Below are 27,574 nucleotides of genomic sequence, written 5' to 3' on the forward strand. Positions count from 1 at the left end.
AAACCTAAACAAAGCTTTACATGTTCTGCCTGCAATGTTTTTGGGAAGAGCGGCAGTGATATAAGCGAATCAGCTGGAACAGGAGCAGCTGAAGGACATCAGTCATCCCTCATTGTTTTCAATCTTGAAATGGTGAAATCATTCCCATAGTGTCGTCAAGGATGCCATTTCTGCCTGCCACGTATGCAGCTCAATGTCACCACTGATAACTCAGAATTTGGTGGTGCATACTGCTTAGAACTCTCTATCATTTCGATGTGAGACAAATTCAGATATGGTCCTGCACATGGATGTGACAAACCTGAATACATTTTTCTGGGCTTTGAAGATCCAGTGATTTTTCACTTGGTGGTAGTCTGTCTACAGACAATATCGCTGCCCTCCTTTACATCATAAACAATTACGATCCCACTCCTGACACCCAGCTGTAGGTCTGGGAGAGTGGACACTGACACAAGCATGTTCCTGCTAGTCTTATAATTTGCAGAGATGAGCATCACCAGAGTAGACAGCGTTAGGAAGGATCTCTAGTAGTCAAATTGTTGGGAGAGAATTCAAGAAATCCCTGATCCCATCTTTTAGGCTTGTAGTTGCCCTCATGAAAATGCACTTGTATTTCTTCCCATTTGTGAGCGCATTCAGTTCTTGATGATGCAGTTGATGAGTTCTTTTCTTTATGCTTTTTCTCTGACTCTTCTCTTTTTGAGAGTTTTCCAGAAGGTGCTGGAAAGTGGCAGGCATTTTGTGATCATTGTGGCTCCAGCCTGGACTCACCAGGATTGGTGGCCCTTCCTGCAGAGTCTGTGCCACCTCCCCCAGAGCAGGTGCGTCCTGCCCGTGGAAGAAAGGAGATTGCTTTACCTCGCTCGACCATTGCCCTACTTGCACTATTTCCATGAGGAGTTACTTTCAAAGCCTGGCCGTTCCACAGAGGTGCTGGTGGTTACCAGAAAAACATCTCCAGAACCTGGTACAGAAGCAAATTGCTACTTATCCAATATTGGGGTATCTTTCATAGATTCACATGCTTAGAATCATCCCCGCCGACGAGGTGGGGGTCTCGCGGTACAATAAAACATATACATTAGTCATAATAACATTATACTATAGGCTACTGTGGATAGCAAAGTCACTACATTAGCCTATCTAAGTCCTTTCGCAAAAAGAACCAAACTTGGAAACCAGCCAATCAGGCAGAAGCACCCTCTTAGAACCTTCCCCACAGAGAGGCAAACCCTCAGATTTTCTACCGCACCTCGTGTGACAGGGAGTCTCCCTGAGCTCTGCTCAGTATTTTTCCTTACTTTCACTTCTTGAAGAGAATATATGTCTGATTTTTCAAAGAAAAGCTTGTTCTTACCTTGTTCTTCGTGTGGGAAGAAGGGACTGCACTTTGAGGAGCCACATAAGGAATGTATTTATTGCCTTTTCCCAGCCCACAAAGTCAAAGATTGCAGAATCTGTAGGAGCTTTCCAGCCAAGACCTTGAAGGACAGAGAGGGAAGACTTTTGGTTTGTTTGGAGAAGTTGAAGGCTTCATCTGAGGTGGTATCTGGTGATGAAGGCAGTATGAGCCCTCAGTGTCCACCCCTCTGGCCAAGAAGAGGGATAGATCTGGAGTCCCACCTGAGAGACAGAGTAAGACCCTGAAGAAATCTCACTCTGAGACTGGTCACTTTTCCTCAAAAGAAGAGAAAATCTCTTTCTCTTCTGGGGCAAAATCTGGAGGAAAGGTAAAGATTTAATTGAAAACTGCCTCTAAATTCCTTTCTGAACCGACGTCGAAAACAGCCCCGTTGACGATGAAATCTCCTCAGAAGGTGAGTGAATCTTCAGCGTCGCCGAAGAAAATCCCACTGTCGACGAGCACTCCGTCGACAGCACCGTCGACGAGTGTAACATCGCTTTCGACGCCTACTTCGTCGTCAACGCCTATCCCGTCGACGATGCGACCGCCGTCAATGGCAATGCACCCGTCGACGAGCCCACCGTCGACGACACGATCGTTGACGAGCCCACCGCCGACTATGATTATACTCTCGGTGACGAGCCCATCGTCGACGACGGCAACATAGTCGACAATGGTTTTTCCGTCTACGACCTCCTTGATTTCAACGTCGATGGTGTCTTCTATTATGGCAATTTTAACGGATATGGACTCGCAATCTATGTACATTTCATCTATGCAGAAGCGTAAAAGGCCTGCATCTCTACAAATCACGCCAGTTTTAAGCTCCAAATTGACATCTTCAAGGCAATTTTACCAGGATGTCACATATTTCACCTTTACCTCCTAGTCACTATTTGGAGGATTCCGATGATGAAGACCCCTTTGGTCCAGCGCATGACCCTTCTCAGCTCCGGATAAAATATCAGGAGGATGATGACGAGGAGGAATATTATGAACCCTGTGAGTCTTTAAGAGAACCTCAAGAATCATTTCACAAGAACCTATGGTTCAGATGCCTGCTGCTTTAATGCAAGACCTCACAGCGATGTTAAGGGACTATAATGCTTGTTTTCCTCCAGTAACAGTCCCGGAAAGAGACCCTGCGCGTGCAGCTGTGCAGCTTGCGACCTGTGCTACCCCTGTCTCAGAGCCCCAAGTAGCCCTACCTTCACAATTCCTTCAGGATGATTACGGAGACACGGTGACTGAAGAGGGAGAAATACCAAACTCACCCACAACTGTGGACGAATGGGATGAGTATCTTATTCCAACACTAGCCTCGCCAGTTCCACCAGCTGTTGGCTCCCCTCCAGAGGACATAGGAGGTTTTCATGCTATCATGGAAAGGGCAGCCACTAGATTCCATCTATCCATGCCAGTACAGAAGACAGAATGTTTTCTGTATGATTTTTAAGGACCAAGGCACAAAGTTGATTCGTTCAATTCCAATAATTGATCATATCTGGGAAGATGGGGTAAAGATAATGAAGACTCAGTTTTCAATTCCTGCGATCCTTCCTAGGATCGACAATAAATACAAGGCGGCAGATGATGCTCCTGCCTGCCATTCAGGTCACCCTAGCTAGACCAGTCTTCCTCTGCGCCGCCTGAGAGATGACGAAGTCTCGAAATCCTTCTGTCCCAATAACAGCTCCACCATACAAACATGGTAGGCGCCTAGACAACATTGGCAAACGCTTTACTACCATGGTGGGCGCTACAGTTCGGGCCACAAATTGTTTACCAATTTTAGGCAGATACGATCGACAATTATGATCAGATATTTCACCTTTTCTAGAGTATCTGCCTGAGGATAAGAAACAAGAAGCGAGGAAAGTTCTTCTGGAGGGCGAAAGAGCTGCTTCTGAGATTATTGCAATCCACTAACTTTCGTCGGGAGGTTCCAAACGAAAACGCTGGACATGCCCTTTGACAGAGATTTGTTATTTGGCAAACACATAGATGATGCATTGCAGGAACTAAAAAAGGACACTGATACTGCTAGGACGTTGGGTACCTTACAGTACAGAAAAACACCTTTTCGAGGAGCAAGAGGCAGAGGCTCGTACTCCTTTCGTGGTGGATACCAAAAGTACCAGCAACAAGGTGGTCAGGGTCGATATGGATACCATCAACAACAGCAACAACAGTCCTATAGAAATCCCCCAGCGGCCGCTTGTAGGCAACATGGCAGAAGACGTCAACCTCAAGGCAGAGATTCTGCTAGAAAACAGTGAGAATCTCATGGCACCTGCACCAGATATGCCACAAGTATACAAAATTCGGAGAATTTCCCAGCATCTCGAAAATAAGAGAGAAATCACCACAAACAAATGGGTTTTGGATATAATCAAATTTGGTCACACCCTAGAATTCACCAATTTTCCCCCTCCTCATCCACCTCTGAAGAAAAACCCACTGCATCTTGCCCTGATCAGGAAGGAGGTGAGAATCATGTTGTCAAAGGGAGCGATAGAGAAGGTGCCGCGCTCTCAAACGGGAAAGGGATTTTATTCTCGCTTTTTTCTGATGAAGAAAAAATCTGGGGAATGGAGACCAATCTTGGATTTGAGAATGCTGAACAAATACCTTCAGAAAAAGTCCTTCCGTATGGTAACATTCCAGGGAATCCTCCAGCTTCTGGATCATGCGGACTTCATGACAACGTTGGATCTTCAAGATGCGTATTTCCACATCCCAATTCATCCCAAACATCGAAAATTCCAAAGATTTACTTTGGCAGGTGCACATTTCCAATTCAAAGTCCTCCCATTTGGCCTACGCTCTGCTCCAAGAGTCTTCACCAAATTTCGAGCTCCAGTAGCAGCTCATCTCGGGCTACAAGGCATCCAATTATTCCCGTATTTGGACGATTGGCTGATAAAGGCTCCGTCTTTTCGTCCGGCTGCTCTCGCAACAGCAAAATGCCTGCAAGTTTTTCACTCTCTAGGACTATCTCTGAACGTCCAAAAGTCAATCCTCTATCCTTCCCAAGCAATTCAATTTCTATGGGCAAAACTGGATACTGTTCAAGACAAAGCATTCTTGTCCAAAGAAAGACAATCTCGCCTCGTCTCTCTGGCTTTAGACCTCCTAAAAAGAAAGTTTGCTTCAGTGAAGATGATCAAGTCTTTTCTGGGGATATTTATGAAAAAATATCACACCCAGGCAAAACACATGTACTGGCGAGGTTCAAGTGACAAAAAATTAGTAAAAAATAGTCAGGCACATAATTAGCATTTGAGAATTTAATGTAATAAGGTTGATAAAAAGTGTCATGAGGATAATCAATGACATAAGAACAACTAAAAAATAACAATAAAAATTCTTTCATAAAAGATTCGATATATGCAAATTATTGTATGTACAAATATTCCCAATGATATGAAGGGAAGATGGTTTTCGTCTACGCGTTTCGACACATGGGGAGTGTCTTCCTCAGGACGCTACCATCTTGTAGCTAAAAATAGATCAAACATATTTGAGAGAACTGTTTATGCTAAAATGTGCACATGATCAATACATTGGCTTGAGCATATAACTTGAACATACAGGCCAGAGAAATGATAATATTACATGATATACCGCTTTATGGCAATTCGTTGCACTAAACAAATTGTGAGATATAGTGCAATGACACACAACAGTATCATCTAGTTATACAAAAATAGACATTATACCTAAGAAACAAAGGATCTACAGAGATTAAAAAGAAAAATAGAATAGAGATAAGAAATTAGTTATGCAGTGAAGATGGCTTGGTTCTAAGCATGTGAATCTATGAAAGATACCCCAATGCTGGATAAGAAAACAAGTTACTTACCTGTAACTTTAGTTTTCAAGTATTGGTATTTTTCATAGATTCACATGCGACCCACCCTCCTCCACGGAAAGGCTTACCTTATCATTATGGCATACTTACTGTCACTTGTGCTACGAAAATCTGAGGGTTTGTCTCTCTGTGGGGAAGGTTCTAAGAGGGTGCTGCTGCCTGATTGGATGGTTTCCAGTTTGGTTCTTTTTGCAAAAGGACTAAGATAGGCTAATGTAGTGATTTTGCTAGCCACAATAGCCTATAGTATAATGTTATTATGACTGTAATGTATATGTTGTCTTGTACCGCAAGACTCCCACCTTGTCGGCGTGGATGATTCTAAGCATGTGAATCTATGAAAGATACCAATACTGGATAACTGAAGTTACAGGTAAGAAACTAGTTTTCTTTTTTGTAATGGTGCCTGAGCGAAAACATCAATCAACTTTCTGGATATATATGGATATGGATATGGATATATATATATATATATATATATATATATATATATATATATATATATATATTTTTCAAGGAAGTGGAATGATGCTTTTATACATTTATATATATTTTTTAACACCTTCTGGTTGAAAGAAGTGCATACCTGCAAAGGCGACCTCACGTCAAAGGGGCATGGGGAGTCATTTATTCCTAGCAAGATTGTCATGAAGCAACTCAAGAGCCTATGCAGTTTTTACCTTCGATGTGCACCACACTGTCCTCTTGGACCTTAAAGTGGCTCTTGCCAGACTGATGCACAATACTTTTATTCCAGGGCACTCATTCAGCCAGGTGTATAGGCGAGCCTCTGAGCTCCTCATAGTATTTTATATTGAATAGGTGATTCTTCTAACTCGGTCTTCATTCATTCTGGAAGCACTATTGAAGTAGCCCTTTACCAAGAGGATAGCTATTCAAACTTTCTTCTCAGGTCCTTGTTTCCTTGCTGCACCCTGTCTTGAAGCATGCTATGCACAGTCACATTGACCGTAACTGCGATCTCCGTTTTTCAAATAAGTGTTCCTTTCCCCCATTGTGGGCTGAGATGTTCCTGAGCAGCTATATAGGCTACAATTGGCAGTTTGATAGCATCATGTATCGTCCACTGCTACATGATGCATAGAGCCTAGCAACCAACTTCAGATAGGGAACTTGTTTTACTGTAACCCATGAACCACCTGAGCATTACCAGAGGATGGGCTGTGATCAGTCCTGTCAGACTTACAGGAGAATTTGTTAGTGGGTTCCAAATCTCTTTTCACCATGAAAACAACACTCAAGAATACACACTGTGAATATATTTTATGATTTTATTAAATTAAACTTCCTATTCAAGGTCAAATATTGTTTATAGTGGTAATTATAGAAATGCACTAAATAGTCAATAAAGCAATTAATAAACAAAATAGTAAAAGATAATTGCTACATTGTTTCAGAATTTCCTTGCATGAAAAGATGGTATTCTCCATCTCTCTCTTCTAACCTCTAGCTGAGTTGTCTTAGTACAAAAAGGGGCAGTTTAAGTTTCTAAGCTGGACTTTCACCTTCATACCTTAGCCTAACAACAGACGTGTTGTTCTACATTGAGATAGTTGTTGTCTGTCTCTTCGCTCAGCAAGTTTTGGCATTCCCCGCAACTAGATACTACCAGCCTGGCTCTTATATGCTTGCTTAGGGCCTTCACAAAGGATGTTTACAGCTGTGCCTGCTAAAACCATGTCACCCAGCAAGGTGAAGGTTCCCTTCAGTGCCTTATCTGTACCCAGCTTAAAAGCACACCTCTGATATTTTGAAAAGGGCAGGGCTCACAATGAATGATGTCAAATGCAAGAATTAACATACTAATCTTGTTGCACGTTCATGTAATGCTATGAGGAATTATCAATCATGTGAATACTTCCAAGTAATGGATGCATGCACTACCCAACTATAATAAAGCAAAAGTTATACATGTGCAAACAATATTAAATGCTGCATGAATTGGTTTTAGCTCGGCTCCGTTCAACCGCCTGTTTTCTTCGTTTATCCTGTATTTCTCCTGCCCCGGGAAGCCCTTCTTGCTGTGTTTCGGTATTGCGGACACTTTGCGGACACTTACCCGTTGCTCCGGTGATCCTGGGTGCTGTCGATCCTGTGCGGTGGTCCCGATCGGAGCCTCCGGGGCGGACTGGCCTGGACCTCCTTGCTGCGCCGGGACGTGACGGAGCGCGATGGTCGGCCCTTGCTGGCGCTGTGGATCTGGTTGCGGAGGCTGATGTGCGAATAGGCCGGCTTTGCCCGTTGGCGGACCCGACTGGCCTGGGCCTTGGGGTGCGGACGCTGCCTCCTGCGGGAGAGCCTCCTCATTTATCCGGCTTGGTCCCCCCTTTGTTCCCCGGCCCGGCCATTTTGGATTTTCCGCCCGGACTCGGAGAACGGGGCCGGCGGCACGAGGGGGCCGACGAACATCCTTCTTCTGGTGGGTCTCCTTCCTGCCTTGGGGCGCCCTGCCGCAGTTCGGCTGACCTCCTTCTGCTTTGGTGTTGCCCCGGCCGGGGCCCCCGACGACCGAGGGCTTGCTGGGCTCCTAAGATGGCGGCCGACCCTGGGAGTCTCTGCCGGGCCTGGGCGAACACTGGGGGCCCGCCACACGGCCCGGATGTCGGATCCTGTTAAGGGTTTCCTGCACTTCAAGTTGTCCTGGATGCACTATACTCCTGGCGGACTTCCGTGGCTGCGCCTGTTTCCCCTGTGGAGGCGGACCCACTTTTCGAATTGTACGGGCCCCCGTCGTCGGATTTGGCTTCCTCGTTGCAGGGCACGGCTGGTGTGCTCCTGGTCTCTGTGCCTCCGGCGGAGACCGCATCCTTGGGTTGGAGACTCTCCGACGCCCTTCGTCGTCCTGCTTTGTTGCCTCGGCCGCTGGTCTGCGGTCCGTTTGCATCCTGTCCAGGCCTCGATGATCCTTTCTGCTTCTCATCGCGTCGGCTCCCCGGCCGGGGCGCCTGTGCCGACTCAGCTGGGCTTGCCTCGTTGGATCTGTCCTTAGAACTGTGCCTGCGGTGCGAAGGTTGTACCGTAACTTTTTTGTATCCTCCGTATTTTCTTTCACGTTTCTTCTCCGGACTGCCGCTGGATTTGCTCCTGAACCCTGTGTCCCTCGTCGTTTGGACTTTATTTGTCTGGATGATTACAACTTTGGACAAAAGCGGACAGGGCTGAAATGACTTATTGTATGCGGTAGTCTCGTTTCTGATCTATGTCCGATATGTGCTGTTGTGATGTTGCGTAACTTCGTGGGACTCCTGACACTTATCCTAATATCGTTAACTTCCCGTGGGCTCTGCCTCTCCCCTTTTCACAGGTGGTGGGATGGTTGCAGATAATACTGTTTTTTCGCCCTCTCCCGTGTGTAATGTTCCCTCCTTTCCCTGGCCCTTCTCTTTTGCCTTTGTTTCTACCTTGTTTCTTTCTTCTATATTTCGGGTTCTATTTAGGGCGACAGGCACGCTGCTGGGGGGTTGGCCGTAGCCTTCTGCAGGGGTGTAGGGTGGGCTTGTGGGGTGGGTGGGGGGGTCTGTTGTTGTTTTTGGGGGGTCTTTTTCCTCCTTTTTTCTCCCTTTTTGGTTCTATGGCCCTTGTGTATCCCCTCTTTCGGGGCTCTGTCTCGTTGTCTGTCCCCCTGGTGTCTTTCTGGGGTATTTTTCCGGTATCACGATGGTTGTGATTTGCTGGGTGTGTCTTCTTTATTCTTAATGTATATTTTGTACCGGGTTTTTGTTTTCCTGTTTCGTCGCCCGGGGGCGGGTGTTTGGGTAAGAGTCCCTTCCTTTTCCTTCTTCCCCTTTCCCTTCCCCCCCCCCCTTTTTGTGGGGTTCTTTTCTTTTATTGGGGGTACGTTTCGTATTGTTTTTGTATTTGGGTCCTTTTCTGTGCTGTTCGGTGGGACGGGTGGTGGCTGCGGTGGGCGGGCATTGGACGATGTGTGCAGTGGCCTTTCCTCATGTCCGTTGTTTTGCCGGTGCTTATTGGTATGCCTATTTCGTATTTGTTTCTCCTGGTTTTTTTTTTTACGATCGCTGTGTTGCTGCCCGCCGCGGCCCCACCCCTCTGGTTTGTCTCTCGGCCCGCCATACTCCTGAACTCCCTAACCCGTCCTTTAAAAAGTAAGAAAACTACCTTTCTAATTCTTTTCCCCTGTGACTGCTCTAAGATGCTTGTTATTTCTCCTGTTTCTTTGCCTTTGTATACTGTGATACTCTGTGCGTTGCTCCTGAAATTCTGCTCTGTGGTGGCCAGCCCGGTGGGTTGTAGGCCCGTATTTGTGAGCTTTCTCTGTACAATAAAGGTTTTAAAAAAAAAAAAAAAAAATGCTGCATGAATTAATAAATGAGAAAAGTGCACTCAAAAGCATATATGGGCCGCATATTGATGCGAATGATCGGCTAAACCCCAGAAACTATTATGAAGAGATGTCAACTAGATTTTAAGGGACTCTGAGTAAGAGAAAAAACATGAGGGTGGTGTGGCAGACTGTGCAAATATTTAGTTAGTTCAGGGTTACCTCGTTGGTAAAGTTATGTCAAGTTATACGTTTGGGAGACCTAGAAGTAACACTGTTGCACATGTAAACTCAATCAAATGTGACAACGAACTTTATATATGAAATGCAGCCTGGGGGAGTTAGATGCAGAAAAACAAGAAGATTACATCATGGTCTTTTCATTATTAGTTCCTGTGCATCCTACCCAAAAGTTGAGAATGGAAAACAGCTACAATTTAAGTGCAAGTTAGAGTTCTGCATGCTGACTCCATTACGTCTAGACCGTTGGCTCTTTCACATAATCGTTGCATTCCCAAAATTCTCATTCAGAAAATGTGCTCTAATTAGTTATTTTGTCAAATTAAAGAAAACTTGCACAAGCTTACCTAAGTGCCAAGATTGGACGTGTGCTACATACAATGTACGCATGCTACTGACTGGTAAATATTTGTATTAACACCAATACAGAAAGAGCCTTCACTCTTGCCAGTAAGTGACAGTGAAACTCACAGGTTGAAAAGAAGAGCCTACCTAACAACCAGAAAGGCAACATGTGACTGCCATTGGAGAAGTTGAAATTATCAACTGAGTGACTGACTAGGGACCTGAAGTTCTTCTTTTCCTTTGAGTTCAGAATATCTTTCGTAATGGTGCAGCAGGTTGGTAATCCCTACTAGAGCGCCTAGTTCTGAAGTAATAAATTCACAATTTCTGCTGGTTCAGAGGATCCCAAGTTTTTCACATAGGATTTCTGAACGTTGTGTTCCTAAAAACAGACTAGGTGTGGAACTCAAAAGTTAGAAATGTATTTTCTATGTCCCTCCATGCTAAAGGAAGAATTCCCAAGTTAAGTTTGTGGTCCATTTATATTACTCTGTTTGGCACAGCTAAAAAAGTGACATGAGGCATTGGCTTACAGAGCCTCCTGTAGGTCATTAAGAAAGATTTATGTTTCCTTTGGGAGCTACAAATACAGTCCTTCTACTAGGTACGGGGGAGCCACAGATAAACTGTAATTCTTTCCTGTCACTGAGACTCTTTTGCACTATTCATAATGATGATGAAAGATGTTGAAATCTGGGGTAAAATCCTGACCTATGCTGCCAAGTATTATTAAAGTAAGGGAAATGTTGTTTCAAGATGGCGGCCAGGGATTTCTGCATACTGGGCATATTGGAAGACTTTAGAAGCAGATTCTAGTGCTGGACATTGAAATATCGACTCGGAACACAGCCAAGATCACACACCTAGCATGGAAAGGTGGTTTTGTGTACAGAAGTGAAGGCTGCACTATAGTTTCTGAATGGTCACCAAACTGAGGCGCTAGATATGATTGTACAATACAAGAGATACACTGCCTCAAGTGTTTGTTTGTTGCTCATCTGGTATTCTTCCCATTTTGAAGGGTTTGGGGTGTGATACTGTATATTTTGTTAGGATATTTTCAAGGTATTTCTTTTTTTATTCCTTGCTCCCGCTAAACCAACATTCGCCACGTGCCGTAACACTTTTCCACTTACTTCCATGAATTTAGGATGTTTAATTTCGGAAAGATGCTTAAATTGATTCTTCATTGTTAACGATTGTGTGGAATTGCTTTGGTGTATACAAGAGTTGCAGGTGCCTTTACTTGCGCAATGCTTACTTCCCACATTTGTGCTCGGTTTGGTGTGTTATGGAAGATATGGAACATTTTAAAATTATATCTGTTTATTTCTTGAATCTGTAATAGGCAGGGCAGCTCTTCAGAAGCGAGTGATGGCACTACTGAGGCGAATAGAAAACCCCACTGCAGGCAACACAGAAGTGAGTTTTACTTAGTGTACCAATCCTAATTTGTAATTTGAAATTTACTACCAGCAAATTATTTTTCCCCAACCACTGTCTGCAGTTGACATATGAATTCCATATTTCAGGCTTGGGAAGACACACATGCAAAGTGGGAACACAGCACAAAACTTATACTTAATTTACCAAAAACCAAGTTGGATGATGGCCAGGTAAGAGTTGGAATCCTTTGATCTGTGGTGTATTGGATGTGGGCTAAACTGAATGCTCTCAAAATTACTTTTGACTGTCAGGGATTTAGAATTTAAAATATATATACTTATAGCCCCACAGGCAGTTTTGTTTTCCAATGGCTTACATTTTCTTTTTGGTTTCAAGCTAGAAACTATTTTGGTACCAGCTGTAAAAGATTGTGACATAAATCCACAGAGCACTATGCACTTCGTTAACATTGAGCTGTTGCTACTGGTGTCCATAGTGTCAAAGCCTCTATTCAGAGTTTTGCATATGCTGACACTGCAGCCAATATCTTTTCACTTTGATGTCTGTCTTTTCTAGTAAGTGCCTCCAAATCTCTGCTATTGTTAGTCATGTTAGTTACAGCTATTCATGTTCTAAATAAAGTTTTTGTCGTGGGTACTTATATTTTAATGGGTACATTCTTCCAATGTACCTGTAATATTTGTATCTGAAAGAGACACGTTAGTATTAGATTCCTTACCTTAGAATATTCCCAGGCGTCAGACTGGATCCGGAAATTTTTGCGTAGCAGTACCCTTGCGCGTCGGTAGGCGTCGTCTGCGGCTCCGCGTTCGGCGTCGTGGGCGCCGTGATGACGTCGTCGGAGTACTTAGACGCCGCCTCCGCGTGCTGACGTCAGTTCTTCTTTTTTCCGCGCCAGCAAGCGCAGATCTGGAAAAAGCAGTAACCCTAGTCACTTTTTGACTAACCTTTTTGATCCTTTTTGATCCTATTTCGAGTCTCTCGACTCCGACACGGTGCCTTTAGGGATGCCCGGCTTCAAACCTTGTGATGATTGCGACCGGCTGATGTCGGTCACGGATCCTCACCGCGTCTGTTTGTCGTGTTTGGGCGTCGACCACGACGACACGGCCTGCTCCGACTGCCGGGCCCTCTCTTCGAAAGCCAGGCGGGAGCGGTCCCGTAGGCGCCTCGAACTCCGGCAGTCGGCCCCGCGCCGTGAGAGGTCCCGATCCCATGGGAGGTCGAGGGACAGGTCGCGGGCTCGGAGCCATCACAGCTCCGAGAGTAGGCCGCACTCCTCCAGGTCGAAGTCGTCGTCAGGTAAGAGGCACAAGAAGTCCAAGCGGCGTCATCGCTCCTCGGACTCCCCCCGACGCTCGCGCGATGCGGCCGGGGGTTCGGGTGACACCACCCACGCGGCTCCGTCGGAGTCGTGGGCGCCGCGTGCATCTCCACACCCTCCGGTCCCTGGGCTGAACGCGACGCCGGAGGAGGTCGAGCGCTTCCTCATGGCCATGAGGAAACTCTCTCCTCCGACGGGCTCCGCGGCGCCTTCGGGTGCTTTGGCTCCGGCCCTGACGCCGTCGGGTGCTTTGGCCCCGACGCCGCCGACGCCTTCGGGTCCGGCGCCGCAGGTCCCCGTTATCCTGACACCGCCGGTGCCTTCGGGCCCGGTGCCGAGGGGTCCAGTCGTTCCGACGCCGCCGGCGCCTTCGGGCCCGGCGCCACAGGATGCAGCTGGTCCTCCTTCGGGATCTGGTTCGTCGCCGGTGGATCTGACGACCTCCCCGGCATCGGACCCTCAGGTGTCGCCTCCGGCGCCGGCCTCGGGCGGCGCCGTCCCCGGTTCCACCTTCGTTCCTGTTCCGGCGTCGGGACGGCCCCGATGGGCGCCGCTCCAGACGCCGGTTGGAGAGTTCTCTCTCTACGAGCAGGCCCCATTGGATGAGAACCCTGAATTTCAGGAGATGGGTGATGAAGAGGACTGGGAGGGGTCTGAGGACCCTCTGACCAGGGAGTGTCAGTCTCATGAGGACTGGACAGGAGACCTTGGGGAGGCCAGTGGCCTGTTCACCTCTCCAGACACTGGTTTTGTCTCCCCTCCTTCCGTGGCATCGGAGGAGGGGGCAACTTATAGTGTGGTGCTGATGAGGGCTGCCAAGGCCTTGGGCCTTGAGCTCCCCGTCGCGGCCGTGAGGACTAACCTCCTCACTGAGGTCCTTAAACCGCAGTCAAGCTCGGCCGAGCCTCTGCTGCCTTTTAATGAGGCCTTGACCGACGTTCTGCTGGGCACTTGGTCCAAGCCCGCTACGGGTTCGCCCGTAGATAGGAACGTGGCCAGGCGCCACCGCCCAGCCCCGGGCGACCCATGTTTCCTGTCCTCCCACCCTACCCCCGAGAGCCTGGTCTCCAGGCCTCCAATTCCCAGACCGCATTCCCGTCTGCACCCCCGGACCGGGAATCCAAGAGGTATAACCAGTATGGGAAGAAGATCTTCTCATCTATTAGCCTCGGCCTGCGGTCTTCTAACACCGCCTGCCTCTTGGGACGTTACACCCACTCTGTGTGGGATAAGGTCGCGGAAGTGCTGCCAGAGTGTCCGTTGGAGGTACGGGCCAAACTCGTCCAAGCCCTTGTGGAGGGCCGGGATGCAGCCAAATATTCCATCCGGTGTGGGCTGGATACCACTGACTCGCTGGGTAGAGCGATGGCTACGACGGTGGCGGTCAGACGCCACGCCTGGCTGAGGTCCGCCAACTTCTCGGCAGATGTCCAGAGCACGCTTATGGACATGCCGTTCGATGGCCGTCGCCTCTTTGGCGACAAGGCAGACCATGCGCTTGAGCGTTTTAAGGACTCCAGGGCTACGGCCAAGTCCTTAGGCCTCTCGGGCCAGCGCCAGCAATCGGCTGCCTATCACTCCTTTCGTGGCCACGGAAGGGGTGCGCCCACGCACCGCAGGGCAATACCCAACGCGGTGGCGGCCGTGGGAACCGCCGTCCAGGTGGTCGGGGGCAGCGGCGAGGTCAGTCCACACCTTCCCCCGCAGCATCCGCCTCTAAACCCTCCTAGTCCGTGCTTTCAGGCCCATGTGACGCCAGTGGGAGGCAGGGTTCGCCATCACCACCTTCACTGGCGCACTGTCACATCGGACAGGTGGGTGCTGCAAATCGTCCGAAGGGGCTACTCCCTCCCCTTCGAGGCGACTCCTCCAGCCATGCCACCGCAGAACCACCGTGTATCAGGGGATCACTTGCGACTTCTGCAGGAGGAAGTTACGGCCCTCTTGGCCAAAGGGGCCATCGAGCGCGTTCCTGGGCCAGTAGTAGGGTGTGGTTGCTACTCCCACTACTTTCTGGTACCCAAGAAGGGCAAAGGGGGCCTACGCCCTATCTTGGACCTGCGGAACGTCAACGGCTTCCTCCGGAAGGAGAAGTTCAAGATGCTGACACTGGCTCAGGTCCTGGCTGCCCTGGACCCAGGAGACTGGATGGTAGCGTTGGACTTGCAGGACGCTTATTTTCATATCCCCGTCCTGCCTGCCCACCGGCGCTACCTGCGGTTCATGGTGGGCCACGAGCACTTTCAGTTTACCGTGCTCGCCTTCGGCCTTACCAGCGCCTCACGGGTGTTCACGAAGGTGATGGCGGTGGTCGCAGCTCATCTGCGCAGGTTAGGGGTTTCAGTCTTCCCCTACCTCGACGACTGGTTGTTGAAGGCGGGCTCGCCCCAGACAGTAGTCAGCCACCTCCAGACGACGGCAGACCTCCTGCACCAGCTGGGGTTCTCTGTCAATGTGCCGAAGTCACACCTGTGTCCCTCTCAGAAGCTCCTCTTCATCGGAGCGGTTCTGGACTCGGCGCGGTTTCGGGTTTATCCGCCCGAACAGCGGGTCCGGGATATTCAGGCTCTGATTCCCATCTTTCAGCCGTTATCCCGGGTTTCGGTCAGGTTGACGCTGCGGCTTCTGGGGCTGATGGCCTCCTGCATCCTGCTGGTGCATCACGCCAGGTGGCGGATGCGGGCTCTGCAGTGGGACCTGAAGTTTCAGTGGACCCAGCATCAGGGCAACCTCTCCGACCACGTCCTGATCTCGGAGGGCACTGCGAGACAGCTGCAGTGGTGGCTTACGGACCGCGATTGGGTCAGCGGCAGATCCCTCTCACTTCCCCAACCGGAGCACGTAGTTGTGACGGACGCGTCCCTCCAGGGCTGGGGAGGCCACATGGGAGAGGCGGAGATCAGAGGTTTCTGGTTTCCGGCGGAGGCCCGGCTCCACATCAACCTGTTGGAGCTACGGGCGATTCGTCTAGCACTGAAGGCATTCCTCCCCTCTGTCCGGGGGAGTGTAGTGCAGGTGTTCACGGACAACACCACCGCCATGTGGTACAGCAACAAACAGGGCGGGGTGGGGTCGTGGATCCTTTGTCAAGAGGCTCTTCGCCTTTGGCAATGGCTGGAACGCCAGGGCGTGACCCTGGTGGCTCAACACCTGGCAGGTTCTCTGAACGCCAGGGCGGACGAGCTCAGCCGTCGGTGCATGATGGATCACGAATGGCGTCTGAACTCGGACGTGGCGCAAGGCCTCTTTCAGCGATGGGGAGAGCCTTGGTTAGATCTATTCGCCACCGAAGAGAACGCGCAATGTCATCAGTTCTGCGCGTTGGAATTTCCAAGGCGGCACTCGCTCGGAGATGCTTTTCGTCGCGAGTGGAGTTGCGGTCTGTTGTACGCCTTTCCGCCTATACCACTTCTGCCCAGAGTGCTGAAGAAGATCAAGCGCGACCGGGCCCAAGTCATCCTTGTGGCTCCGGACTGGGCGAGAAGGTACTGGTATCCAGAGCTACTCAGTATGTCAGTCCATCCCCCGGTTCGTCTGCCTCTTCAGGAGGACCTTCTGTCGCAGCAGCAGGGGACGGTCCTCCACCCGAACCTGTCCAGTCTCCACCTCCATGCTTGGAGATTGAGCGGCGACAGTTGAGGCCATTTGACTTGCCTCCTGAAGTCTGTAACATCATTCTGGCAGCCAGGCGTCCCTCCACAAAGTCGGTATACGCCTGCAGGTGGAACAGATTTGTGGCATGGTGCACAGCAAAGGCTGTGGATCCACTTTCTGCCCCTCTTTCTGAGGTTCTTCTCTTCCTTCTTTCTCTTGCCCAGCAGGGCTCTGCTCTGGGCACTATCAAGGGCTACCTTTCTGCCCTTTCAGCCTTTCTCAGGCTACCTGATCAGCCTTCTTTGTTCAAGTCCCCTATTGTTAACAGATTTCTTAAGGGCATCACTCACACGTTTCCTCCTGTTCCGTTTGTGATGCCTCAGTGGGACTTGAACCTGGTTCTTACATTTCTGATGTGCGCTCCCTTTGAGCCACTTCACAACTGTCCTCTTCGCCTTCTGACTTTGAAGACTGCTTTCCTGGTTGCCATCACCTCTGCCAGGAGAGTGAGTGAGCTCCAGGCTCTTTCTTGTACTCCACCTTTCTTTTCTGTCCATCCGGACAAAGTGGTGCTTCGTACCAAACCTTCTTTCCTGCCCAAGGTTGTCACGGCCTTCCACATCGGGCAGTCCATCACCTTGCCTACCTTCTTCCCGCCACCGCATCCCTCTAAAGAGGAAGAGCGGCTCCACCGTCTGGACCCAAAACGTGCGCTCTCATTCTATTTGGATCGCACACGCCAGTTCCGGGTGGATGACCAACTCTTTGTTGGTTACGTGGGCGCTAAGAAGGGGAAAGCGGTGCACAAGAGGACCATCTCCCGGTGGATCATCCTGTGTATCCAGGCATGCTACTCCTTGGCTAGGAAGGAGCCCCCGGTTGGACTGCGGGCTCATTCTACCCGAGCGACGGCGACCACCACTGCCCTGGGCAGGGGTGTGCCCTTGCAAGACATCTGTCAGGCAGCTACGTGGGCATCGCTGCACACGTTTGCGAGACACTACTGCCTGGACAGTCAAGTCCGGAGGGATGGCTTCTTTGGCCGTTCCGTCCTCCAGGACTTTCTGGTGTGATTATTGGTTCGCAGACCCACCACCGGGGTTGGTATTGCTGGGGTATCTATTCTAAGGTAAGGAATCTAATACTAACGTGTCTCTTTCAGATGCACAAGTTACTACTTGTGTAACGATATATCTGTAAGAGACATTAGTTAGTATTAGATTCCTTACCGACCCACCCATCCTCCCCGTTCTGCGAACCAATATCTAGGGTTAGGGTTGTCCCCTTCAGGGCCCTAGTTTCAATGGCACCAGTGTTGGTTTTTAACATGGCTCTGCGTTTCTGGCGCGGAAAAGCTGTGTCTAAGAACTGACGTCAGCACGCGGAGGCAGCGTCTAAGTACTCCGACGACGTCATCACGGCGCCCACGACGCCGACGACGGACGCGGAGCCGCAGACGACGCCTACCGACGCGCAAGGGTACTGCTACGCAAAAATTTCCGGATCCAGTCTGACGCCTGGGAATATTCTAAGGTAAGGAATCTAATACTAACTAATGTCTCTTACAGATATATCGTTACACAAGTAGTAACTTGTGCAACTGTCGGCGTATGCCAGACTGTGATTTACATGTATTTGTGTCTAAAGTGGTGATGCCATATCTCCATGGGCACCACATGATGCTGGACATCTGTACGACTTTCCACCAGAAGCCTTCTACCTATTTTACTCTTGCATGAATCAGAAAGGGGCCATACTCTCAATAATAAATTATCAGCAGATAAGATACTTCCTCTCTTTAATGAGCCTGCTGCAGAATTCTCTCACCTTTAGGTTACAAGTTGAATTCATGAGCCAACCCATCTTTTCTGGTCTGGTAGGTAAAGTAGGGCCCCATTATTTTTACAGTGTCTAGAATAACCCAAGGAGAACAAACCTTAATTATTAAAGATAATTATCATGATAAGTGTGACCTAGTCTACTATTAGTTAACTCTAAAAGATCAGGCAACTGATCTGAAGATCTCATAGACTACTTGCTCAAACCAGTCTCCAACCTGGTCTCCATTTGGAAGTACCAGTAGCTCCCAGGCACCTTCAAAGTAGCTCGCAGCCTTGAGTTCATTTTAACTACGCACAGGAGCACATTTTTCTTTTGTTGTTAAGGGAAAGCTGTGTTTACTTTACATTATTATCATCAGGCTGCTGACAGCAGAGCCTGATAATGAGCATTGCATAGTCAGATTTATTGGACAGGTTGGGTCACAGAGGCGAAGAACTGAAGCTCTGAAGTATTTAACTCTTAAATAAAAGTTCTTGTCGACTCCATATTGCAGCGTGAGAACAAAATTATGTTTCTGAATGCTTTTGGGTGGGTGAAAATTAAAATGAAGTTATCTTAATGATTAACTTTTAATTTTATCTGTCTTCCCATTTCAAAGGAGTTTTGCTCGCAGTAGCTAGTAGACACTGTGCCATATTTATAACTGAAAAATAGTCATTTGATTTCAAATAGAAGAAATTGAAACTGAAGAAAACGTTTTCTATAAACATGAAGTATTAATGTTTTTCTCCACCTTCAGTTCTGCCAAATGTGTCTAAAGCATGTTTATTCACTTACATTCCTCCCATTTAAACATATGTATTTTTCTGTTATAAATATGACCCATGTCTACAGGCCACTGTGAGCAAGATGCTTGATGTTTGTAAATAGGAGAAAATTTAAATGAGTTGTAGGAATCCACATAAAGAGAGTAAACTTGTCAGTTTAATTTTCTCGCTACAGTGAAATATTTATAAGTGAAAAATACAGCCATTATTGTAAGTTTGAAAAATTTAAAGTGCAGTCATTCTTTCCATATTCTGAACATTTTTGTAAAAAGTGTTTCTGCCCTTTAAAGTTCTCTCATTTGTGCTGTACATGTAACGGGCTACATGGAAAAAGGTATGTCCTGTGCAACAAGTACATACAACCCAGTCTCTCAGTCACCCGTACACATATATCCCACTCATATGTACACATGTTCATACAGGCCCCAAAGACCACGTTCTCACTGACACATGGCAGCCCTGTCATAGTGCCCCTACTCAAAGTTTTTTGTTAATACAATAGCATTTGGCTCTATGCACATTGGGCTTAAAGCCAAATAAGCTGTTTGTGGGGGTGTCTGGTAACAATGCGCGAGTTGCTTAGCGTCCAGTAGCTCACAATGGTTTCACCAATTAGAAGTAGCTCTCGCTACGGATAATGTTGAAGACCCTGTTATGGACCATTATCTGGGTGTGGAAGCAAAATACAGTAGTTATGTTTCTAAAGGACGCTTTAAACCAGAGGTGTCAATCTGGATCCAGAAAACTCAAAAGCAGGACTCAAGCACTCCATTACGTGGCATTTTGTGGCTCCACACTGTTATCATTCTGCTTTGTAGGTGACAAACTGGGCTGCATATAAACACCACGCAGGTGTACTGATGTAATTTCATTATTTACATGCCTTGCAGCGCCGATCCGGAGCGTACTTCTCTTGTCTTTGACAGGTAATTTACAATATGTCACCTCCCAAAACAACAGATTTTCAACCATGTAGGGACTGTCACAAACTGATATTTCTGATAGATACCCATGAGGGTGTGCCTTTGTTTGGAGCATAAATCCAGGGCCTGCAGCCACTGTGCTCAGATGAAAACGAAGGCCTAAAAGAAACGTGCAGCAAAACTCTTAAGCCGCCAAGCATTAGAAGACTCTGCATCATGACTGGTCAAAGTCAAAAGAACAGTCTCATTCCAGCAGCTGGTCCTCGTCTATGTTTTAAGGTAAGTTTTAAAAGAAACACAAGAAGTTGAAGTGCTAAACTGTCCTTTCATGCCACTCTAGAACCTCAGAGAGGGTGTCAACGTGCCACCTGGTCCCAAACTCCTGAGAAGCTAATTTTAAGTTTGTTCCTGATGCAACTCGATTATCTGGGTCCTTCCGCAACATCTCAGCAAATAGAGGCCTTTAGAGAGGTATCTGCAGAGCCCTCCAGACGGATTCCCGCTTGTGGGTTCACACTCTGAACTGTCTGTACCACATAAACCTACATCAGGTTCTGCATCAGCTTCGGTGCTGGCTTTAGTTCTGGCACCCCTCCCTGTGTCAGTTCCTTTATCATCTATACCGGTGCTGATGCTACCTGAAGAGGAGCAGATATCTATAGTGGTCTTCGACACCGAGATAGCTTCCACTCGAACTCGACCAAGGTCGTTTCAGTCCCTCTGGGGTTCAGCCTGTTACTCAATCTTTCAGACTCCAATACATTGCCTTACTTGGGCATAGCTCATACTTTACATCAGTTAAATTCCGATAATGACTACTAAGGTAAAGGGGTCCAATTTGCCATTCAATATGATGAAAATAATTGGTATTTTAATTTGCATTTGGCACTTCTGTAGGCACTGGACATGTCTATTCCCCTGGTCCCGCCCCTGAGGAGAGTTCCTCTTTTGCTGTTGTAATGAGGTGGGCTGCAGAGGTCCTTGACCTGCAGCTCCCTACAATATAGGTCAAAGCGAATGTCTTGAAGGAGGTTCTTCATCCTGTCCAGGCACCTTCCAACCATCTTTCTATCCAATGAGGCTTTAATGGATACCTTCTTAGGCACTTAGCTAACCTTGTCTAGTGTTCAGTCAATTGCATCTGCCTTCTAGACTACTAAAGTTATGCAGACAGTTCAGAGGACCTACGGGTGTCTTTAGCCTAAACTGAACTGTACAGCACAGCCTGGACTGCTGATTGCTGGGTTGAGCTTTTGACACAAGTGTGGGGCTTTGTAGCTACCCATGGATGAGGTCTAGGGGCTTCCAGGGGATTATCTGGGGATCCTTGATTGACGTCCGTTTGATGGCTCTCTAAAGTTGACTGGGAGTGCAAGCTGTTTTGTCCAAAGGAGCTACAGAGAGAGTTGTGGCCTCAGAAGTAAGAACTGGGTGTTACTCCTGCTACTACCTTGTGCCAAAGAAGGTGAGGCTGTGGCATGTTTTAGATCTTTGCTCTGTCATCAACTTCCTGCAGAAGGGCAATTTCAAGCTGCTCACGCTGGGGTCCAGGCCTTGTCTGCGCGAGATCTTGGTGACTGGATGGTAGCATTGGTGCTGCAGGACACATTTCCATAATTCAGTCCTTCTGGCCCAGCAGTGCTATTGCGTTTCACTGTTGGCCAAGAGCATTTCCAGTTTGTGGTGCTCTCCTTTGTCCTTACCAGAGCCCATCGGGTGTTCACTAAAGTGATGGTGATGGTAGCAGAACATTATCGGAGGTCGGGGTACCAGACTCAGTCGCCTAGTTGATCACAAATGACAGTTACATCTGAAGGTGGTACAGGGCTTTTTCCAGCAAAGAGGAAAGCCCTGCTAGAAGTCACAAGAAGGCTCTCTCGATGACACATTCTACCTAGAGTGGAGCTCAAGACTTCTGTATGCCTTTCTGCCACTACACCTCTTGGCTCAAGTTCTGAAGAAGATCAAGAGCAACCAGTCCCAAGTCATTTGAGTGTCTCTAGATTGGGCCAAGAGGATGTGGTATCTCGAAGTCCTGGGCATGAGCATCTGTCCTCCGATCATACAGCGGCTTCAGAAGCATTTACTGTCACAGCAACAGGGCATGGTTCTGCACCTGGACCTCCGCACACCATGCATAGAGACTTAGCAGTGACAGCTAGACCACCTTCATTTTCCTCTCAAAGTTGACGTCATTGCGGCTGCCAGGCATCCATCTACGAAATTTGTGTACGCTTGGTGCTGGGACAAGTTTGGTGCTTGGTGTAGTACCCATCGGATTGACTCGCTACAAGCTAAGCAGTCTGAAGTGTTGTTTGTTTTAACTTTGGACCTGCACTTACATGCATGGGGCACTGTTAAAGGCTATTTGTTGGCTCGTACAGCTTTTTTGAGGTTGATGGATCAGACTTAATTCTTTAAATCACCTGTTTCTTAAATGTTTGCAGCATATATTACCACTGAAACTGAACTCAGACAAGACGGAGGTCCTCATCCTGGGCTCCTCGCCCTCCGTCTGGGACGACTCCTGGTGGCCCCCCGCCCTGGGCACCGCACCCAAACCGACGGACCACGCACGCAACCTGGGCTTCATCCTGGACTCCTCCCTCTCCATGACCAGACAAGTCAACGCCGTCTCCTCGTCATGCTTCAACATCCTACGCATGCTACGGAAGATCTTCTGGTGGATCCCCACCGAGATCAGGAAGACTGTCACCCAGGCCCTCGTCACCAGCCGACTGGACTACGGCAACGCCCTCTACGCCGGAACCACCGCCAAGCTCCAGAAGAGACTCCAGCGGATCCAGAACGCCTCAGCCAGACTCATCCTCGACATCCCACGAAACAGCCACATCTCCGGACATCTCAGAGACCTGCACTGGCTCCCCGTCAACAAAAGAATCACCTTCCGTCTCCTCACCCACGCACACAAAGCCCTACACGACCAAGGCCCGAGCTACCTCAACAACCGAATCAACTTCTACGCTCCCAAGCGCCACCTCAGATCATCCAGCCACGCCCTCGCCGCCGTCCCACGCATCCGAAGAGCGACAACAGGAGGAAGGTCCTTCTCCTACTTGGCCGCCAAGACCTGGAACTCCCTCCCGACCGAGCTGCGCCTGACCCAAGACCACCTCTCCTTCAGGAAGAAGCTCAAGACCTGGCTGTTCGAGCAGTAACGGCACCCCCCCCTCCTAGCGCCTTGAGACCCTACGGGTGAGTAGTGCGCTCTATAAATGTATTGATTGATTGATTGATTGATTGACTGAAGTCATTTTTGATGCCACAGTAGAACTTGGATGTGGTTCTCGCTTTTCTAATGTGTACCCTATTTGAGCCAATGCAAAGCAGTCCACCACATCTCTTAACCCTAAAGATGATGTTTCTGGTCGCAACAATGATAGCTTGTCCAGTGTTCGAGCTGTAGCCCCTCTCAGTCCACGCATTTTAATCATAATTTTTTTCCAGACTAGCTGGTGTTGAGAACTTGAGCTGCATTTCGTTCAAAGGTAGTAAACTTTCCTTTAATTTAACAACACACAAAACCTAGGGGTCTGAAAAAGAGGAAATTTGAGAACCTCTACATCAAAAAACTGGATGTCTAGATTAGTACAACCAGGGCTTGTCTAGACTCGCTAGTTCTGACTCAAGGCCGGAAAAATCACAAAAGTAAACCAACAGTGATTGTGGTGGAAACACATTCAGGATTCCCATCAAAAGATTGTATGATCAATATTATCATTTGGTAATCCTTCAAGGGTCAGATGTCTCTAGATCATTGAGACAAGGATCGTACCCTTTTCAGAGAGAAGGGCTTCAAGCCCACAATCACTTTAGGACCAAATGATACAGATCTGATGAGATTAAGTGCAGTGCAGACAAAAGCTGTGGAAGTGGTGAATCTAAAACAGGATAGAGAACCAATAGGAAATTCTTTTTATTAATGGTTCCTTACTAATGAACTTGAGCCCGTTATCGTAAGGGTCCAGACCCGTACTCTTGCGAGATCAAGAATGAACTACAATTTGACATCATCCATTCTGTAAACTAACCCAAAATAGGAAGTCTCGCGCGAAAGGCGGAGAACTACGAAAGTGCGTCATACGCTGCGTATTTGTAGTTCAATCGAATGCCAGGTAGAAGCGCTAAATATTCGTGAGTATTAACATATATCGCGCATAACTAAACAGCAGTTAAAGTATGAGTCTCTATGCATGGCTTAGATGGATATTTGTTCACCAAGGTGTGTCAACATTCCCGGGGTTGTGCTTCGGCCAGAGTTTGTTCTATTGAGACCGCTCTAAAAGTGAATCATCTCACCAAAAAAGCTATAGTTATAGAAACCCTATCATTTAAGGCTGAACCAGGGTATTTCGTCGTTTAATCCTTGGCTGTCAGTGTGTAATTTGTATACCCATTTCTGTTCTTTGTAAAGCATAAACTTAGATACATCGCTGATGTGAGAAGGGATGAAGGGCTTTTCAAGGACAAACCACGTAAAATCTGATTCCCCATGGTTGTGTTGTATGAAGTGCTTAGTCAGTTTAGAGACACTCTTCTTGCACCGGAAGGTGCTTTTGTGTTCAAGCATTCGCGTTCGGACCTTTCTGGTGGTCATTCCGATATACCGCTCATTGCATGGACACTTCAGTTGATAAATCAAATTAGAGCTGTTGCAATTCGTGAATTGCCTCAACTCCCAGGGTCGATTGGTGCCAATATCAACACTAGTCACCTTAGATGTTTGTGAGCAGAGCGAGCAACCACCACAAGGGTGGTGTCCAGTTACAGCTGGTAAATCCCACAGAACACCGATGTTTTTTTTTAGGACTTCTCTTGGGCAGGTGTGTACTAGATGGTCTCGTAAATTGTTAAAGCGCTTGAAAGCAAATAATGGATAGTCAATCTTCTCATTAGTGCAGTTCAATATGCGCCAGTGCCGTCTAAGGATCTTTTGTATGGCATTAGACTGAGAGTTAAGTGTGCTGACAAAGGTGAGTTTTTCAGGTTAATAATCTGGATTCTGGTGGAGAGGTTGAAAGGTTACCGTCCTGAGTGGGCGAATCTTTTGGAGTTAGGATGGAAGTGAAGAGTTTTTCTCTAAAGGGAGATTATATGAACTTGGGCTTATATCGAAAACATTACACAGAATAGAATAGACATGGTCTCCCTTCTGTTGTTGTTATAGCCTAGTCACTCTTGCCTTTACATAGCGGGGTCTCACAGTTCCTGAGCTAGGTCCAGGAGAGGTGAGGTCTGTTCCCTGGACAAACTGGGTGAGTAAATATTGTCTTATAGGGCGTTTTTAATGCCACTGGAGAGTCCCTTTTTGGGCACAATGAGTTTTCTAACAATGTATCCATCCTGTGATTGTTATTATAGATGTACGAAACACCAGTTGACACGGAGAAGCACAAAACAGATGACAGAAAACCATATCCTTTTATGTCATTATGATTTAATCTCACATGTTAGTTATTACACGCAGTAGCATTTACTAGATAGAACAGAGGCCCTGAAGAAAGCCTACGGTCCTATTCCCGAGAGGCTGAAACATGTTGGCCCCCATGCAGGTATTTGGTTAAACTGCATTTAGTTCTGCACTGTTCTTGCTTTTAATAGGAAGAGACCTTTTCATTAATAAAAAGATTTTCCTATTGGGTCTCTATCCTGTTTTAGATTCACCACTTCCACAGCTTTTGTCTGCACTGCACTTAATCTCATCAGATCTGTATCATTTGGTCCTAAAGTGATTGTGGGCTTGAAGCCCTTCTCTCTGAAAAGGGTACGATCCTTGTCTCAATGATCTAGAGACATCTGACCCTTGAAGGATGACCAAATGATAATATTGATCATACAATCTTTTGATGGGAATCCTGAATGTGTTTCCACCACAATCACTGTTGGTTTACTTTTGTGATTTTTTCGGCCTTGAGTCAGAACTAGCGAGTCTAGACAAGCCCTGGTTGTACTAATCTAGACATACAGTTTTTTGATGTAGAGGTTCTCAAATTTCCTCTTTTTCAGACCCCTAGGTTTTGTGTGTTGTTAATATAATGATTGAGAGGAGTTTAACCTAGGCTGGTCTTTAAGCACTCCTCAGACCCTCCACTTCCTGGTTTGTTGTTTATAAGTAACCTTGCCTTGTCAGGCAAGTTATCACTCTTCCGACTTTCTTTGCACCTCTTTAAATAGGAGAGGCTGCATCATTTGGACCCCAAGAGTTTCTACATTGACCATACCAAGGCCCAAAGGTGGACGATCAACTCTTTGTGGGCTTCTCAGGTGGAAATCAGGGCAAGGCATTTTTATAAAGTACCTTCTCTAAGTGGATAGTTCTCTGCATACAAATCTGCGTGCTAGCAAAGAAGCAGAGATCTAAGAAATTGAGGACACAATCCGCTGGTGCCACTACTGCGCTAGCACGCGTAGCGCCTGCCCTTAATATCTGCCAGGCTGCTATGTTGGCATCAGCGTGCATGTTCACAAAGAACTATGGCTTCACTCTCGGGTCTGTCAGGATGGGCGTATTGCCCATTGGTTCTTGCAGGACTATTTGGTCAGAGCCATTTCACGGACAGACCACATGGAAAGGTAACTATTCCTAAGATGATGAATCTTCTGTTAGAAGTAGCCATCAGAAAAACAAGTTACTTAACTTTGGTAACGTTCTTTCTGGTACATACTAACCTCAGGCACCTCCCTATTATGTGAAATAGACTCTCCAAAAAATGGTACCAAACTAGAGATCTGCACACTGGTTAAGCCAACTTGCTGATGCTCTGTGCCTCTAAGGCGCGGACAAACCTTATAATGTCGCTTTCCGTGCACCTCAGTAGCGCCCATATGCGGCCCTGTTCTTGCTTCCAAAACGAACAGCGTAGGTGTAGCCGTCCAACGCCTCTTCCCCTGTGCATGGATACTATATGTTCGAGGCATATGGGCTGCAGACTACACACTATTGCATTAGATCACCATCTGGTGGTGGGCCCGGATGATTACACTTTGTTGTTGTCTTGGAAGAGTCTTTGTCTGTTGGATGACTCCTCCCTTAGATCGTAGTTCGCATGGGCATCGACTCCATCTTCAGATTGTTTTTTTTCCGCCATCGTGGTTGCTTGTGTTCATCGTTCTCTTTTCAAATTCATAAATCAATCATAATACCATCGCATCGTCGTCGACAGTAGTTCCGGTTACCAGCCTCGAAGAAAAGCTTCACTTTTCGATTCCAGCATTCGTCTGGGCCTTTGGCTCATGGAAAGAACACCTTTCAAGAAGTGTCCTCGGTGTGGCACAAATTCCCTCACACCGATCTCCATGAGGTTTGCATTCTGTGCTTATCTCCAGAGCACGAGAGTCCCAACTGTGAGGCCTGCGCTTCGTTCCGGTCCAAGAAAACCATCAGGGACCGCCGAGCTCAAAGAGTAATGGCGCAGTCCTATCAACACCAGACCTCATCATAGACGAGGCTCCGATTGAAGTAGACGTATCGGGACAGGCTTCGGTTCCACCTCCGGGTCCAGGTGCACACCGACCAAAACCTTCCG

At 47.6% G+C, this 27,574-nt stretch overlaps 1 protein-coding gene across 8 annotated transcripts in view; it reads left to right on the top strand.

The window, feature by feature from the left end:
• NF1 (neurofibromin 1) overlaps window positions 1-27,574 on the top strand; it is a 2,143,703-nt gene that overhangs the window by 800,133 nt on the left and 1,315,996 nt on the right. For all 8 annotated transcript variants that reach the window (XM_078679713.1, XM_078679719.1, XM_078679717.1 and 5 more), the window contains exons 18-19: window positions 11,519-11,592; window positions 11,703-11,786. In XM_078679713.1, coding sequence (XP_078535839.1) covers window positions 11,519-11,592; window positions 11,703-11,786 — 158 coding nt within the window. The remainder of the gene's footprint in view (window positions 1-11,518; window positions 11,593-11,702; window positions 11,787-27,574) is intronic.

The sequence above is a fragment of the Lissotriton helveticus genome, chromosome 3_1 (genome assembly GCF_964261635.1).
Source record: "Lissotriton helveticus chromosome 3_1, aLisHel1.1, whole genome shotgun sequence".
Taxonomy (NCBI): Eukaryota; Metazoa; Chordata; class Amphibia; order Caudata; family Salamandridae; genus Lissotriton; species Lissotriton helveticus.